The sequence below is a fragment of the Clarias gariepinus genome, chromosome 18 (genome assembly GCF_024256425.1).
Source record: "Clarias gariepinus isolate MV-2021 ecotype Netherlands chromosome 18, CGAR_prim_01v2, whole genome shotgun sequence".
In the NCBI taxonomy this organism is placed as follows: Eukaryota; Metazoa; Chordata; class Actinopteri; order Siluriformes; family Clariidae; genus Clarias; species Clarias gariepinus.
Window position 1 is genome coordinate 2,345,771 of NC_071117.1, and position 17,877 is coordinate 2,363,647.

At 37.4% G+C, this 17,877-nt stretch overlaps 2 protein-coding genes across 2 annotated transcripts; both read right to left on the reverse strand.

The window, feature by feature from the left end:
* Positions 1–1,875: 1,875 nt before the first annotated feature.
* Positions 1,876–5,261, reverse strand: LOC128506434 (microfibril-associated glycoprotein 4-like). The gene is made up of 6 exons (XM_053476863.1): positions 5,182–5,261; positions 4,155–4,184; positions 3,534–3,737; positions 3,109–3,205; positions 2,492–2,659; positions 1,876–2,410 (listed from the first exon to the last, which is right to left on the reverse strand). Exons 2-6 carry the CDS (start codon positions 4,173–4,175, stop codon positions 2,118–2,120), a joined length of 783 nt encoding a protein of 260 aa, XP_053332838.1. The 5' UTR covers positions 4,176–4,184; positions 5,182–5,261; the 3' UTR covers positions 1,876–2,117.
* Positions 5,262–12,786: 7,525 nt separating this feature from the next.
* On the reverse strand, positions 12,787–15,175 carry LOC128506433 (microfibril-associated glycoprotein 4-like). Its single transcript, XM_053476862.1, has 6 exons — positions 15,087–15,175; positions 14,380–14,409; positions 14,085–14,288; positions 13,714–13,810; positions 13,396–13,563; positions 12,787–13,310 (listed from the first exon to the last, which is right to left on the reverse strand). The coding sequence occupies exons 2-6, from the start codon at positions 14,398–14,400 to the stop codon at positions 12,979–12,981; spliced, it is 822 nt and encodes a 273-aa protein (XP_053332837.1). The 5' UTR covers positions 14,401–14,409; positions 15,087–15,175; the 3' UTR covers positions 12,787–12,978.
* Between the last annotated feature and the right edge of the window lie 2,702 nt (positions 15,176–17,877).

Sequence of the window (17,877 nt, forward strand, 5' to 3'; positions counted from 1 at the left end):
ATATGAAAGTTCTAAAATATTTGTTGTAAACTCTAAAAGCTTATAAATGCTCCCTGTTAGCCCTGTTTTTCCTGATTCCTGCTGTGCTGTGACTGGCTGCATACCATCAGGACCTAGAATCATGCCTTGCCCCATGCCATTATGTGTCTAATCTGTATTATACATTGTTCTGGTTAAGCCACACCCTACTTTTCCTGACTTCCACAAGGTGGGTTTGAGGGTGGTACATTTCTTACCCCTCCAGGATACAAAGACATTGTGCTCATTCAGCTGGGCAGATTTGAGGAAGACATATCCACAGTGCACCCCAGTCTCATGATCGTTATGCTGACACCCGAAGCACTGTCCCCATACCAAGTTCAAGGTCTGTTCCTGCGCCAGGTTCCAGTCACAGCTCTGTCCTCACACCCAATTTGACCACAGTGACCATTCACTGCATCAATGCCTCGATGATGGAGCATCCAACAGAGATTTTTTTTGGGGGGAATATCCTTGCTAACCAGGTGTTCAATACTGTCTCGATTCATATTATTGTTTAGGCTGTAGCTTTCCAGTGTATCTGTCTTTTGTTAGTCTTTTGTTGTCACATGATCTGTTTGGGGTACTTTTAGTGTTCCTGTTCAGATTACAATTCTCCTTTAATTATTGTGTTTGTTTTCATCATTTGCATTTAGCCTGCAATTAGCCTTTCAAGACTGGTACTTTAGTGTAGTAACCTGACGTGCAGGACCAAGTGTGTGTAATTATGGTGGCTTGTCCCACTTTTATGCACTGTCATGTCTTTTTCAGGTATAAAACATTGTGGCTCTAAAAAAAAGACAACTGTCTTTTCAGCACCTGCACAGCATTGTGTACAACTTTTTGCTTTGCTTCAGGGATACCTTTCAGTAGTTGGGCCAGGGGTAAAGATGAAGTTCCAAATCATCCACCAAATCATCCTCTTAACAATAAACTTATGGGATTTAGTTTAACCATCAGAAGCCATTGCTATGTCTGATGTTTCCATCAGATTTTTGCAGAACTACTGTGCAGCTAAACCCAGTGCTGAGTAAAGTGCCGACTCTGGGGTGGAGGTGGGACGAGGTGAGTGTCTTTATCTCATGATGCAGTAAATAGGCTGGCCTCAACTGAGAGCACAGTGAAACTGGTCTACTAGTTGCAACTAGAATGTTATAGTTTACTTTGATCTTTTTCTCTGTTAGAATAGGAGTATGATTATAAAAATACACTCTCAAGCTAAATGACTTTCAAGTTTTTCATGTTAAATTTCCACGGCCACCCTCAGGACTTTTATGGTTTGAGTTGTTCTATGTTTTACAGTATGTACACACTGCAAGACACATTTATAGAAAGACGTTTTTGTCTGTATGTTATTTTGATGATTGTAATGGTATTATAATTGTGGGTTGTCCATGTGTCCTGTGGATTGTCTGTCCCAATCTCATTATCATGATATCCCAAGAGGGAGTGGTTAAACAAAGTGGTTGTAGGAATTGTTTAACAGAGTCCAGACCTACTGTTTTGTAAATGAGTTAAAATTATTCCATTCAATCTGAATACTACAGTATAGCCATGTCATCAGTAAAGAAAATCTTAAACATATGAGTTATTCAATATGACCAATCTTTATGCTTCCTAACAAACTAAAGCCTTTTTTTTTTCTGCTGAGTCTCACTAACATATGATCTTCTCATGGACACACATCTGTTTAGTCCCAATCCTGCAAGTTCTTATTACATTGTGTGTGTATATATATATATAAGCATCAGGGAATTTGCTAAACTCAACTAGCAGAAGATCAATGCCCTGCTAGATTGAGAGGGTGTACATGTGAAATGTGACTAATTCAACTCTAAATAGCAGATAAACAAAATGTACTGGTACTGCTAGAATACATTTAATTACATGGTTAAGAAATACATACAATATCCACCACACATTTTATTATCTTGTACTTGGAAAGAGAAAAGCATATAAGCGGAAATTTATTGTTTATTTTTTTTTTTATAATGCACTTGATTAGAGACATGCATGTTCACACAGAATCACTTTGATAAACTAGAAGCTTACAGTTGTGTTTTATTTCCAGGGTGAAAATTCTCAGCTGTTACATGACTTTAAGACAAAGGCCTGATTTTCATAGTGATTCCCCTAAGGGAGTAATTCCAGCCTCTCCAAGAGCCCCACACAACACCAGGGGAATAGTAATAAGAGTAATAATAATAATAATAATAGTTAGGAGCAGAATAGCTGTATGGGCTCCCCATATATAAGCCATTGGGGTTTGCATAGAAGCAGCCATTGTACCAAAATCCTCCTTGGTAAAGTGCAGCACAGTAATAGCCATAATTAGCATTTTCGTTGTCATAGGTGGAGAATTTCTGTCCATTTTGATAATAGAGAGAATCACCTGTAGACAAAATTACCGGTTATTATACACATGCGCTCATATTTGAAACAAACTCACATCCACATTCATCAGATCTCTCACCTGCTCCATAGTTTACAAAGTTTCCAACTTGAAGCACATAGCCGTTAGTTTCAGGGCCCACGATGAAAACTTTGTAGACAGCAGATGCTTTCTGTCCATCAAAGTCCTCCAGGTCAACTTGTAGCTCATACAGCTTGTTGTTGGTCATCAGGTGAAGGTTGTCCAAACCTGCAGATATGCAATGTGAGCGCACAGGATATACAGGTGTACAGTAAAGTTTACACTGGAGTTGGGTCATGCATCATGTTTCAAACTTTATTTAAGGCCAATTCACAGGCCACAGGGATTTCATCAATAAAGCAATAAATTCCATCTTATTTGTCACCCACACCGCTCATGATTTATGTGGCATGTACAATAAAATTACATGCTTTACACAAGATACAGTTATGCAAATTATTCCACTGAAATCTCAAAACGCCCTCTTTTAAAATCATAAATAAAATGCATGTAGGGGAGGGGAGATTAATTGGCTTGGCTAAGATGGGGCATGGTTTAGCAGGTGTGGCTGATACAGGTCTACCTGAGAAGGTATGTTGTTGTGAGTGAGAGTTCCAATAAAATGTGATAATCTGAACAGGAACCTCTGGAACTAGGCCAATATATATTCATCTCACCCAGCCAGTATTCTCCATTCTTGTCCCCAAAGCCCCCTTTGTATGTCTCGAAATCCCTGTTGAAACCAACACTTCCATCCATTCTCCTCTGAATCACCTGAAAGATAGAGAGAGAATTTGACTTTTCATTTTGCATTTGATTCATCAGCTTGTTTAAACATTCTGTACATATCTGTGTTAGACCAAAATTTCAGCACTTTGTCGACCACAGTTTGTTAGTCTATCAGAACAAGTCCACATTGTACACCGAGACCACCTCTATTACAGATTATTACATTAATTAATTAATTAATTAGTATTAATTGATTTATTAATTAACTGTTCACTTTGTTGTTTCTACATATGATTCCTATTCTGGGTTAACAGGTCTAAAAGTGTAAATCATAAACCAAATTACTAGCTGACCAAACAAACAAGTCTCTTACTGTCCATCCATGGAATTTCTCATCATCACTAGCACAGCTTATCTCACAGTACACATCTACAGGCTTGGACAGTGAGGGGTAGATGGTGTACACTCCGCTAACATTAACCCCACTCCTGTAGACTTCCTGACAGTCCTGAGGCAGGAGAAGCACAGGACCTGCAGCACTGAGTGAGGGGAGAAGCAGCGCGAGCAAGCACCAGCTCTGAGAGAGTGAGAGAGAGAGAGAGAGAGAGAGAGAGAGAGAGAGAGGGAGAGAGAGATTTGAGATTTGATTTCTGCAAACACAGAATCATCACCGGCAGATATGTGACACTTTTGAGTGTGAGTTCCTTATTTTAAAGCAAGAATAACTCCAAAACTGTTTCTTGGTTTGTAATATGATAGATCTGTCATGTTAAAGTGATACAAAACACTTTGAAATGTTTATTTTGATTTAAGGGACAGAAGATCAGAATAATTCCCAGAGGCACCGGATCCAGCACTGCTACAGTACCACTCTGACTTACAATCGCATTTATTATGATATAATTAATTAATTAACTAATTTATTAATTAAATCACAAAGGTAAAAATAATATATGCCATTATTAAGAACTAAGGGAGAAGTAAACCTGCTCACCAGCATAGTGAAGGCCCTCATTGCTCTTCTCTGTAAAATAGAATGCAGTGATCATTAAAACATTTAATTTAATCCTCACATTTAACACTCATTTGCACATGGTCTACATTTTGCACACCTGGAATTTTGCACTTTGTTCTTCTTATGACTAGACTTTGCTTTCAGTTCTGTTTGATTACTTGTACATAGTGCAATTTTTACAGCAAAAAGTGTTCTATATTTGTGTAATTCTTATTATATAATTCTTATTTCATATTTTACATACAGTATAATTTGAATATTTGTATTTTTTTTTATTTTGAGGTCATGGGCGGTTGTTAAAGTATTTCACTGCATATCACACTGTGTATGACTGTGTATGTGACAAATTAACTTTGAAATAGATTTGAATTTGATAAAACTTGTTACATTATTGACTGACAACATACAGCAATAGCAATTGCTAAGTGTGTGTGTGTGTGTGAGAGAGAGAGAGAGAGAGAGAGAGAGAAAGATGTGTTATACAGTTATTGTTATACAGTAAAGTTGATTATTTTTCCATAACAGCATGCCAAAAGTGTTTTATTCCTCTTTCACCATAACGAATTATGAAATTAAATAACATTAGCTCATATAGAAGCTTTATCTGCAGGGGAAACATGATCAGATTTATCTTGTGGTCACACATTATAGCAGCTACAAACATTTTTTTAAACGTCAGACTGTCTTTATTTTCTCTCTTTTGAAGTTAATGAGATTAAACAATTAAAGCTGATTATGTCACAGAGAAACCTCCAAAAACTCCTCTGTGCTGCTGAAGATATGTTAAAGCTTTACCTCTGACTGGTACAAAACACTGAGACTGGAGACAATTTAAACCAATGTTACACTAACATACAGAATTTCTCCTTACAGAATGAGTGCATTAACATAAACCTGCACTACTGTCAGAGCTGCTGTTGGAGAGAATCCATCAACACCTTCTGACCAATTAATCTGAACTGAAGTGTAACTATACTGAAAATGAAGCAGATGTAAAAGGACTTGCCTGTGTGTGTAGAACAGAACAATTCCAGTGATTGAGGAGCAAATGCTTCCACCTAGATGCGTGTCTCTTTTATACTAAGCCAAGTGTAGCGCTGTAGGCTCTATCATGGGGGGGTTGGTGCACAAATTAAACAGGTATGTGAAACCAGGTACCAAGTACATTTTTTTTTGTAATGAAATATGTTCACGTGTTTTTATCCTATAAGGAAGTAACATTTTGTTTACAAGACGAGTGTGTCGCTAGTCTACATTCCACAATTGTTCTTGGTTGCTTCTCGGAACATGGCGATGCCAAGTGCATTCTTTTGTTTCTTTTTAAATGGCAGGACATTTCTTAAAGCTGATATTAGAGGGATAAAAAATTATAAGCTTTGCCTGTACACTTAATGTGGACACCTTGCTGTGGATGCATGCATGTTACATGACTTGTATATGAATTAAAAGGTCAACACACAAAGCAGATCCGTATATCCCCTTCATTAATATGGCCACTAAGTATTATTTAAGTCTGATAAAATTCTCCCGCTGATAAACGAAACTCATCACTGAGTCCCATATGAGTCTAAGAACGTTATAAAGGGATGACACACTTTCCAGTGTGGCATCCACATCCAGTTAAGGATTAACATGCAAAGTTTTTAAAACTGAGTCAGAAATCATATACAGATATGGATGTACCAGTATGGTTACTGCAACTGGATATCAGTTGGATACTGTAATCTCATCACTTAAAACCATGTTTTTCTACAGAAAATCAGTGTTTTATACAGATGTTAGAAATGTTTTACTAAGTTTAATACACAAAAAGACAACAGCAAACATGCAAATGTATTAAATACTTCAAAGGATAAAAATATTTAATGTGATGAATATAATTTAAACATGAAAAATTCTTATTCACGCTTTGTAGTATTAACATAGGCTATTCCTTCACACATGCGTTGGAACACACCTAAACCAACCACACTGAGCATTTGCACATTTGCACAGGACTGAAGGACTGGAGTAGACAAAACATATATGTTTACACATCTTGGTGTATGTTTACATACAAAGGAGGACTACTATTGCACTACTGCACATTAACGATGGACAATATCACTGCTACTCACTATTCTATTTCATGCTCCATGACCACACCATACTGCTGCTGTCTGCATATTGCACAGTCCACATACTTTATACAGTTTATCTATACAGTTCTTACTTTCTTTTTTACATTCTTATGTTTTTGTATACTTTACATATTTCTACCTTATACTTTATTTTATTCCATTTTATTTTATTGTACCAAATTGTAGATTTTATATATTTTATTTTTATTCTTTCCCTATTAGCATTTTGCCTCCTTACTTCCTTTTTTCTTTTTAGGGTCACAAACAATCATGTAAGCATTTTACTGCATATCATACTGTCTGTGGTTGGGTATGTGACAAAAAAGAAATAATTTGACAATAAAACTATTGAACACACACAGAAAGGCCACAGAAAAAGTTGCAAAGAGCGATGGTGTGATAAATACACGAAAGTAGTTTAAAAGAAATGGCTAATATGTGGATTGATGCTGCTTTTTGTGCCCATTCTAGTACAGCCGGTGGAACTGGATGGGGAATTAACATTGTGTTCATGCGGTCTTTAAATAGATTGCAAGTGTATAACCAACACACTTTATACAGTATCAGTCAAAAGTTTGGACACACCTTTAAATGTTTTTTGCTTTGTGATTTACTGTCTAAATTCTAAAACAAGCCTGGAGACTTGGCGAAGTACCGCATACTGTATGAAATTATGTAACAACAAAACCAAAGCCCACAGTAAGTTGTCAAGTTGTGAGAATGTAACTAAGTTGTGACATAAAGGTCAGCTGTTGGTCAGTTTTTGCAAGAACAGTATTGTCAAGTGCATTTGTAAAACCCATCAAGCACTATGATGAAACTGGATCTCATGAAAACCTTCACAAAAACTTTCCGCTGCTGCAGAGACGACGTTCATTTAGAGTTACCAGCCTCAGAAATGACAAATTAACAAACAGCACCTCAGATTAGAGCAGTTATGAAGGCTTTTCAGAGCATGAGTAGCAGATCCATATCAATAGCAACTGTTCAAAGGAGAATACGGTGTATTTTGGAAGCCTTCAGCATTGTTTTAAAATGTAGAATTGATTAATCAGAAAAGACAATAGAATTAGAAGGTGTCCACACTTTTGAGTATTGGGTTTGTTTTTCTTTTAGATAAACATACACTGCGTTTTTTCCCAACCATCTTGGAGAACCATAGATCTTCTGTCTGTTTGTGTAATGGTGGACCAACTTGGTTATATTGAAATCAGGGCTCTGTGGGGGTTAAACCATCACTTCCAGTACTTCTTGTTCTTCTTTACATTGAGGATATTTCTTAGTGACATTAGAGACGATGACTATCTGCATGAACCTCCCATATGCACTGTTGCTTGCAGACATTCATAATTGTGACATTCTCCAACCCCTCTCCTGCCAGATGTCAAAGCAAAATAAGCATGGTGTATCTGTCATTTGCTAAGGAGTACATCAGATGCAGTATTTGCTTTGAGGATGCTGGCGGAAAAGTACAGAGAAGGTAACAGGGAGTGGCATTGTGTCTTTTTAGATTTAGAGAAAGCGTATGACAGGGTGCCAAGAGAGGAGCTGTGGTATTGTATGAGAAGGTCTGGAGTGGCAGAGAAGTATGTTAGAGTGGTGCAGGACATGTATGAGAGCTGTAAGACAGTGGTAAGATGTGCTGTAGGGGTGACAGAAAAGTTCAAGGTGAAGTTGGGTCTGCATCAAGGATCGACTCTAAGCCCCTTTTTGTTTGCTCTGGTCATGGACAGGATGACAGATGAGGTTAGACAGGAGTCTCCATGGACTATGATGTTTGCAGATGACATTGTGCTTTGTAGCGAGAGCAGGGAACAGGTGGAGGAAAATTTGCAGAGGTGGAGGTACACTCTGGAATGCAGAGGAATGAAGGTTAGCTGCAGCAAGACAGAATACATGTGTGTGAATGAGAGGGACCCAGGAGGATCGGTGAGGCTACAGGGAGCAGAGGTAAAGAAGGTGCAGGATTTTAAGTACTTAGGGTCAACGGTCCAGAGCAATGGAGAGTGTTTAAATGAGGTGAACAGGCAGGTTGGAATAGGTGGAGAAAAGTGTCAGGTGTGTTGTGCAATAAAAGAGTATCAGCGAGAATAAAAGGAAAGGTGTACAGGACAGTGGTGAGACCAGCAATGCTCTACGGCTTAGAGACAGTGGCGCTGAAGAAAAGACAGGAGGCAGAGTTGGAGGTAGCAGAGCTGAAGATGTTGAGGTTCTCCTTGGGAGTGACAAGGGTGGATAGGATTAAGAATGAGTTCTTCAGAGGGACAACTGACGTTAGATGTTTTGGAGATAAAGTCAGAGAGGCCAGATTGAGGTGGTTTGGACATGTTCAGAGGAGAGATTGTGAGTATATCGGTAGAAGGATACTGAGGTTGGAACTGCCAGGCAGGAGGTCTAGAGGAAGACCAAAGAGGAGATTTATGGATTCAGTGAGAGAGGACATGAAGTTAGTTGGTGTAAGAGAAAAGGATGCAGAGGATAGGGTTAGATGGAGGCTAATCATTCACTGTGGCGACCCCTGAAAGGGAACAGCCGAAAGACAAAGAAGAAGATCTGTCATCTGCTACCTTAAGTGTCCTAGTCTGACCATTATGTCTATGCCCCTAACAGTCCCTAATCTGAATAAATGCAGAGGGTTGTGACAGGAAGGGCATTCGATGTTAAACATGCCAGAAATGTAGCAAGGCTAGAAACGTAGGAACAGGTTTTACCATGGTGTGAATAGAAAGAAAATGTTGTTGGTGTTCTTCTAAAATGAGTTTCCAAGGAATATTCTGAGGGTAAAAAGAGTATGAGATAAGGTGATAAGACTGAAGCTGGAAATTGAAGGTGTGATGCTCAATGTTGGTAGTGGTTATGCCCCACATGTAGGATGTGAGATACTGTAGAAGAGAAAACATATTCCGGAGTGAGTTAGATGAAGTGATGCAGAGCATCCCTAGAGGTGAGAGAGTGGTGGTAATTGGTGCAGATTTGGACAGTTTGGGGAAGGGAGCACGGTCAATAATAATGGGCAGGTTTGTTCTTCAGGAATGCAGAAGTACAGAAGGTGGTGGACTTTGAAAAAAAAAAAAAAACTGGAAAAGTGTCTTCCAGAAAAGGCAAGAACATAGCGGGGCTATAAGAGCCGGGGCAAAAGCACACAGGTGGACGACATCTTGTGTCGACATTGAAATCTGAAAATGATCAGTGACTGCAAAGTATTGGTAGGGGAGTGTGTAGCCAGACAACCCAGAATGGTCGTGTGTAAAATGAGGAAGATGAAGAGGACAAAGGCAGAGCGGAGGACAAAGTAGTGGAAGTAAAAAAAAAAAGCACCAATGTTGTGTATTTACGGATGTAGTAAGATAGGACATGAAGTTAGTTGCTGTGAGATAAGAGAATGCAAAGAAAAGGGTTAGATGGAGGCAAATGACTTCGCTGTGGTGATCCCTGAAAGGGAACAGCCAAAAAACAAAGAAGAAGATTTTTTTAGGTGGGTGGGTTGGGTGGATGATTATCTTATGTAAAAATAATTAATACAAAATATTAAATAAAACAAATGAACCTGCACTTTACCTTTGAAAACCGTTAAACCTTTTTTTCCTTCTTGTGGGACGTTGTTGCAGTACAGTTACAAAAGTAAAGACTTTACAGATGTGCGTGCACACACCTGTCATCACAATGTTATATTAAACAGTGCACGTTCACACTGATGTTGAATATACGAATGACACGCACACTGAGACTGAGCATCAGAGACGATTACCCACAATCCCACAGCAAGAGAGAGACAGAAAAACCATTGGCTCAGTGGTGATCATGTGATGCCCAGCAGACAAAGTGCTTACAGTACGTACTATAGTACATGTATATCAAGATCTCGATTGTTTGACAAGTGAAAAAATTATTTTAAAAATTAGCTTATCTTGCAAAACGCTCACAGACCAAGTTACTTGCAATCCAAGGTTCCACTGTAACTTGTTCTGTAATAGTGTTTAGGTAGGTACCTGTAATATGTGTCAGAGTGACATTCACATGAATGGCAGGATCCAAGGTTTTCCAGCAGGACATTGTTTAGAGCATCATACTGCCTTCACTCACTCAACTTTTTCCCATGGTGCATCTGTTAGGCCCATAGTGGTGTTGGATGGCCAGATAAGTAATTGACATAATGTAAAAAAAAATGTGCTCTGTCAGACCAGGCCACCTTCTTTCATTGCTCTGTGATCCCATGTGCCCATTGTAGGTGTTTTGGTGATGGTCACAGGTCCATCACCCCACTTCCCCACCCACTTCCAGGTGCTGTTGTCAGTATTAATCACTTCACTTCTAAATGGTTATAATATTTTGAGACATTTTATGAATGTGGATATTTAAATGAGGATTATTTAAATAAATAAATAAAAACTAAAATATGACTACTTCATAAGAATTTTATATATTTTTAATTTGTAAAGGTGTAATTACATATGCAATACTTTCAGTCTTTAGTGTGTGTGTGTGTGTGTGTGTGTGTGTGTGTGGCTGTGTGTGTGTGTGTGTGTGTGGCTGTGGGTCTGTAAGCATATGTATGGAGGGTGTATGAAAAGTATCCTGGTTTGTTTTCCATCTTGGTGTGTATAGAGAACCAGAATTCCACAAATACAATGCAGCTAAGTGGCTAAAGCATTGGAATATGATTTGGAAGGTCGTAGGTTTAAATCCCACAACCACCAAGTTGCTTAACAACTGCTCAGATGTATAATGAGATTATATGTAAGAAGAAAATGTAAGTCAGTCTAGATAAGGTCATCTGTCAAAATACCTAAAATATCACAATAGTTTTGTGCTGCATTATGGCTAAATAAAGTATTTTGTTTCTAAAGCATATGTTTAATACAGTAAGCTGTATGGGGCGTAGGCAGCGACATCAAGTAAAATGACATTGTAGGGTTCAGCATAGCATGCATGACTTTATGCCTTTTGAAATGACAAAGCTTCCATTTTAATCATCATAACCAGTCATAATTACATCAAACATCAGTCTTCAGCAAACAGGTTTTGTAAAGCCTCTTAAACTTGTAACCATTGAAAACACCATAACAACTTATTATTTGATTAGGTACTGTGTGCTACATACTGTATATGCACTCATTTTAATTCCAGTGGCTTACAAAGGAGTTGGGACAGGATCAGTTTAAGACACATAACAATGTGACAAGTAGACATTACGATTACGAAGTGATGAGAAACAAGTGCTTTTAAACAGATGATCCCCTTCAAATCTTACTGTGTAATGAGCCAATGCCGTGTGGATAAGATAGGGGTGATATGCGCTCACAGTATCTTCTGGTTCTTCTGAGGACTCCTGCAGCTGCAGTCTGGACTAACAGGAGCTTGTTTATGCACCTTGATCATCCAGACAGTAAGGCAGTATAGTAGTCCAAAAAATTCAATTTAATTTAATTCAATTCAATTTTATTTATATAGCGCTTTTCAATTCAATTCAATTCAATTTTATTTGTATAGCGCTTTTAACGATTTACATCATCACAAAGCAGCTTTACACAATCAAAAGAATTAAGTTTGTATGAAATGTGAATGTGCATGAATCAAAATTATATGATTGTCTCTGATGAGCAAGCCTAGGACGACGGCGACAGTGGCAAGGAAAAACTCCCTGAGATGGTAATAGGAAGAAACCTTGAGAGGAACCAGACTCAACAGGGAACCCATCCTCATCTGGGTGATAACAGATAGAAATAACATCATGTGTGTTGTGCAGGTGAAAGTTCAATATAACAGAAGTTGTGTAGATTAACATGAAGTCGATTTATGTGTAAAAAAGCAAATTAATAAATTTCTGCATCATGTACTGACACTATTTTTCATATCTTGGCAATATTTCTTAGATGAAAGAATGCTATCTTGGTAATAGAGATACATGAGCTTAAAAAAGGCAATAATCAATAATTGGAACAACTTGAATCATTTTACGGTTCAGGATGCTCTTCTGTGTTTGAAATGCTACAAAAATTTAGTTTGATGCAATTTACATTTTCATTCTTAAGTAGTCTGTTTTAAGGTGTGTGTGAGATCAGTGCTAGTTTTTTCAACTGCTACTCCTAAAAGTAAGAACAAAATTGTTCCACTCTGAGAATTTTAGCAAGTTAGTGTAGGTGTGATTTTGCTTAGTAAATACCCACCCTGGACTGTATGGGAGATGTGGCAATAACTAAAATATGACTACTTCATAAGAATATATATATATATATATATATATATATATATATATATATATATATATATATATATATATATTGTAAAGGTGTAATTACATATGCAATACTTTCAGTTTTTAGTGTGTGTGTGTGTGTGTGTGTGTGTGTGTTTTCAAAGATCAGAAGTTGACTGGTTACAAAATGACTGCAGTGGGCTCTGAGCCTCCTTGGCTGAGATCAACAGCTTTCTTTAAAATGTTTGCATCATTCAAATGTTTTATTGCAACATAAAGAGTCTCATCACAGTACTCTGCTTAATACATTTAATTGCATGTTTAAAAAAGTTTTATAACATCCACCAGATAGATATTTTTTTCCAAACTTGAACAGAGAAAAACAGAAATTTATCATTTATTTTGTTCGTAATGCTCTTGATTAAAGAAATACATGTTCAAACAGAATCACTTTGATGAACAAGAAATAACAGCTGACAGTGTTGTTTTAATAATAATAGGGAGATGAATATTGCCATGAGTTTACTCTCGGAGGATGAGGGAAAGGCCTGATTTTCATAGTGACTCCCTTAAGGGAGTAGTTCCAGCCTCTCCAAGAGCCCCACACGATGCCAGGGTAATAGTAGTAATAATAATAATAGTAATAGTAAGGGGAATAACTGTATGGTCTCCCTAGATATAAGCCATTGGGGTTTCCATAGAAGCAGCCATTAAACCAAAATCCTGAGAAGTAATTTGTACCACAGTAATAGCCATAATTATTATTTTCATTGTCGTAGGTAGAGAATTTCTGTCCATTATGATAGGAGAGAGAATCACCTGCAGAGAGAACCACAGGTTACTACACACATTGTGATCAGATTTGGAACAAACTCACATTTACACTTATTATTAGATCTCTCACCTGCTCCATGGTTTATAAAGCCACCAATTTGAAGGGTATAGCTGTTGGATTCTGGGCCCACAATGAAAGTTGTGTAGACAGCAGATGATTTCAGTCCATCGAAGTCCTCCAGGTCAATTCGCAGCTCATACAGCTTGTTGTTGGTCATCAGGTGCAGGTTGTCCAAACCTGCAGACATTCACAGGATTAGGCTTTTCTCCTTCAGTTCAGTTACACAGCTGAGATAAATCTGGTGTGAACTGACTAAAGGGCTGACATGCAACATACAGTACAGCAGTAAATTACATACAGTGTAAGTATTGATAAACCTCCTCTCACCCAGCCAGTATTCTCCACTCTTGTTCCCAAAGCCATTCTTGTACGTCTCCCAGTTCCTGTAAAAACCAACACTGCCATCCATTCGTCTCTGAATAACCTGAGAGAGAGAGAGAGAGAGAGAGAGAGAGAGAGAGAGAGATACAGAGAGACTTTTTTAATATATGCATCAAATTTCTTTTTTATGCATATTTACAGTACACTTTTTCAAACCACTGTATTCAGTCTGCATTCTTTCCATTTCTCACTCATAAGACAATACAATTATAAAGCCTTGGAATGCATTTAAAAGTAATATAAAAGTATATATAATTTTATCTAAATCACTTTATTTTTATTTATTTTATATTTAATATATATAATATATATCTTACTGTCCATCCTGCAACTGCATCACAATCATCAGTGCAGCTTATCTCACAGTACACATCAACAGGGGTGGAGGGTGAGGGGTAGATGGTGTACACTCCATTTGAAGTAACCCCGCTCCTGTAGAGTTCCTGACAGTCCTGAGGCAGGATGAGCACAGGACCTGCAGCACCGAGTGAGGGGAGAAGCAACGCGAGCATGCACCAGCTCTGAGAGAGTGAGAGATAAGAACATATTAGTGTCTTGTCTTGAGATAACTATATATATATTAGGAGCTAATGGAGGAGAAAACCTGCTTACCAGCATAATGAAGCCCCTCATTGCTCTCCTCTGTAAAATACAATAATGCAGCAATCATTACAATAATGTATTGTAACTTGTTAAATCGTGTGTGTGTGTGTGTGTGTTGAAGCAAAGTTATTGTTATACAGTGAAGTAGATTATTTTTCCATAACATCATGCCAAAAGACTTTTATTTTTCTTACACCATAAGCTAATTATGAACAGTTACAATTTTTATTAATAAAATAACTTAAATTATATGTAATTCACATGATAACAGCTATAAACACTTATCCAAACATCAGATTCTGTTTATTCTCTCTCTCTCTCTCTCTCTCTCTCTCTCTCTCTCTCTCTTTCTCTTGAAGTTAATGAGATAAAAATAAATGAAAGTTGATCGTGTCACAGAAAAACCACAAAGAAGCATCAGCGCCTCTGTAATGCTGAAGATTAACTTCTGTCTGGTACAAAACACTGATCCTTCCACTAACCGTTTCCCCTTACGGAGAACTTCACCATATCAATGTTTAAATAAAATGTAGTATGTGCATGGTGTTGTGAATGGGCTGTTGATATAGAAACAATAATCTCTCAGAATGAGTGCATCAATAGGAACTTATGAACAAATAAATGAATTCTGTCCAATTAGCATGCAGAATTAATCAGAACTGTGCAACGATACTGAAAACCTTCTAAGCAAATGAAGCAGATGTAAAAGGACTTGCCTGTGTGTGAAGAACAGCACAATTCGAGTGGTTGAGGAGCAAATGCTTCCTACTACGGATGTGTGTTTCTTTTATAGTAAGCTCAGTGTCGCTATGTATTCTGGGTGGGTTAATGTGCGAATTGAGCAGGTATGAGGAACGTTGGACTACAACCAAGTACATTTTGTTGTGGTGAAATATGCGCACGTGCTATTATTGTATAAGGAAGTAACTTTTTATTTACAAGACAAGCATGTCGCTTGTCTACATTCCACAATTATTTTATTGCTTCTCGTAACCCTGAAAATAAAGTAAAGTGCATCCTTTTGTTCATTAAATTAGATTAAAAAACATGCTTTGTCCACATGTTTAATGTGAACATGTTGCTGTGGGTGTTCGTTATGTCAAATCAAATAATTTTATTTGTCTCGCATGTTTAAAATAACAGAAGCAGAAGCAGCAGCCATCATGCTTTCAAGACAAATCAACATATAAACACTTACACACACACACACTTTATGTTTTTAAGAATAGTAAAATGCATAGGATTACACCAGATACGATGGAAAACAAAACATAAATTTAGGAGTACTATAAAAGTTAATAAGCAGTAAGTCAGGAAAAGTTAGTCAAATAAATAAAGGTAGATAAATATAGACTTGTAGATAACCATGGAATCACAAAAAAATGGAATAAGATGTTACTAATTAAATAATAATAGTAATTATAATGATAATTAATGAGAAAGAAGTGGACTTGACAGAAAGCCTTGGCCAACCTTAGACTGAACTACAAGCAACTGATGACGAATGGGCCTTTAGCTTTAAATAATTGATAATAAGAGCAGAGTTAATGTGATCTGGGAGATTACTCAAAGCCTTCTTCTAGTCTACTGTCACTGGATATCACTCAGATACTGTGATCTCATCACTTAAAACTTGTATACAGATTTTATAAATTTTTCAAAACTGTCTCTCTAAACTGATTTGATCTTTAGAAACAGTACAGCTCTTACTATTAATACACATAATGCCTAATACATTTACTTCTTCTTTAAATTGTAAATGGTAACCTTTATTTAAATATATAAGTGGTTAAATGGTATATCTAACCATTACTTTTTAAGTTCAATACACAGAACAAAAGTAAAAATATAAATGTAATAAATGCTCAAATGCACACAGAAGGCCAAAGCCTTGCACACGGTGATGGTGTGATACGGTGACACGATGGCTTCGTTACGTCGGATTACAGCACTGTCACTCAGCGAGAGAACCAGAATTCGTCACTGAACTGGTTTGTCATTATGTCTATTAATGTTGCTTTTTTTTTTTTTTACTTTTCTAGCATTTAGCTTTTCATTATTTTTAAAACCATTACCAGCTAGATTGAACTATGTTTGCTAAATGTGTTATGAGGTTTACCTTCATAAAACTGTTCCAACAATTAATATAACTACCAATTAGTTACTATTTAGATGGTCATACAGTGGTGGCCAAAATTTTAAGACAACTTTTGTCATGTAATCTCCCAGCTAGCACCCAACAGAAGCAGAAGGGCCAATGTTGGGCCAAAGGCAGTGCATTCTTTGGGCCATCGTTGGCAGCAGTGGTTGGCCCAACGTCATTTTGTCCATTGGCCCAGCATTGGCCCATTGGTGGTTCAGTAGATAATCTCAAAGGTTGGCCCAATGTCGGCACAACATTGGTTCAGTAGATTAAGGCAAAATTAAAATCTTTTAATTATCGCCAATAATAAGAAAACATGTGAAATTTATTGGCAAATGTGATAAAAAAATTACAAAATAAACAACTAGTGCAACCACATTTGGTGGACACAAACAAAGTACCAACTGCCTCAGACTGTCTTTCACCATGAGCTTGGTCACTGTAGCTCAGCTATTTTTCATCAACATCATCATCATCATCATCATCATCATCATCTTTCTCACCATCCACATCATTAACATAATCATCATCATCCTCCCCATGATGATATATGGTGTGATCAGATGAAGAGCTGATCTGTTACGACCCGCAACATGTTGGTCGCTGTGTGTGTGTCTTTCATGCGTCTGTGTTGCTGAGATTTGTAGTGTGTGTGTACTGTATATGTTGTCCAGGTCGTGCGCCGCTCCCGACTCCACTGCTGGTTTTCTCACTGTCACTACACCGCCTGCAGCCTGACCTTCCACACGTGCACTACTGCCCTGAGTGACGTCATCAATCAGTGGACCGTTCATAAACCGAAGAGAGGCGCGGGAACGAGGAGGCGTGTAGGAGAGAGAGAGAGAGAGAGAGAGGGAGAGAGGGAGGAAGAAAGAGACTTTGACTTTTAACGTTCCTTTATTTTACAAAAGGTTAATTTTTCCAAATGACAAAAATATTTTATAAAATATAATAAAGAATAAATAAATAAATAAATAAATAAATAGGTCAAGTGGTTTAGTAAAAAAACATTCAAGTAGCAAATTATGGGAAAAGAAAAAGCTTAGCAGTGGAAACTTTGAGGTTAAAATTTAAAATAAAACAGATCAATGAGAAGGTTGGGTCTAAAAATGGTCGAGTATGTACAGGACTTAAACTGGTGTATTGAATTGGTGTATTAAAGCAATGTTAAACATGGACGAAAAGGGATAGCAATACATATGGTATATAAAAACTATCACACAAAGAGATAAAATGCAGGTAAAACACAAGATAAAAGGAATCTCACACTTATTTTAAAAGTTGAAAGTTAAAACCTCCCCGTCTATGGAGCATAAAACGTCCCCTTGTGCCCACATCTGGTCAAACTCAGATAGCACACAAGG

What these genes read in the sequence shown, in the direction of transcription:
- LOC128506434 (XM_053476863.1), bottom strand. Translation starts at nt 4,175, where the DNA reads ATGAGGGCCTTCACTATGCTG. An exon ending in TGAGGGCCTTCACTATGCTG is followed by an intron (nt 3,738 to 4,154) that starts GTGAGCAGGTTT and finishes TCACTCTCTCAG; the next exon opens with AGCTGGTGCTTGCTCGCGCT. An exon ending in GAATGGAGAATACTGGCTGG is followed by an intron (nt 2,660 to 3,108) that starts GTGAGATGAATA and finishes GCATATCTGCAG; the next exon opens with GTTTGGACAACCTTCACCTG.
- LOC128506433 (XM_053476862.1), bottom strand. Translation starts at nt 14,400, where the DNA reads ATGAGGGGCTTCATTATGCTG. An exon ending in ATGCAGTTGCAGGATGGACA is followed by an intron (nt 13,811 to 14,084) that starts GTAAGATATATA and finishes TCTCTCTCTCAG; the next exon opens with GTTATTCAGAGACGAATGGA. An exon ending in GAGTGGAGAATACTGGCTGG is followed by an intron (nt 13,564 to 13,713) that starts GTGAGAGGAGGT and finishes GAATGTCTGCAG; the next exon opens with GTTTGGACAACCTGCACCTG.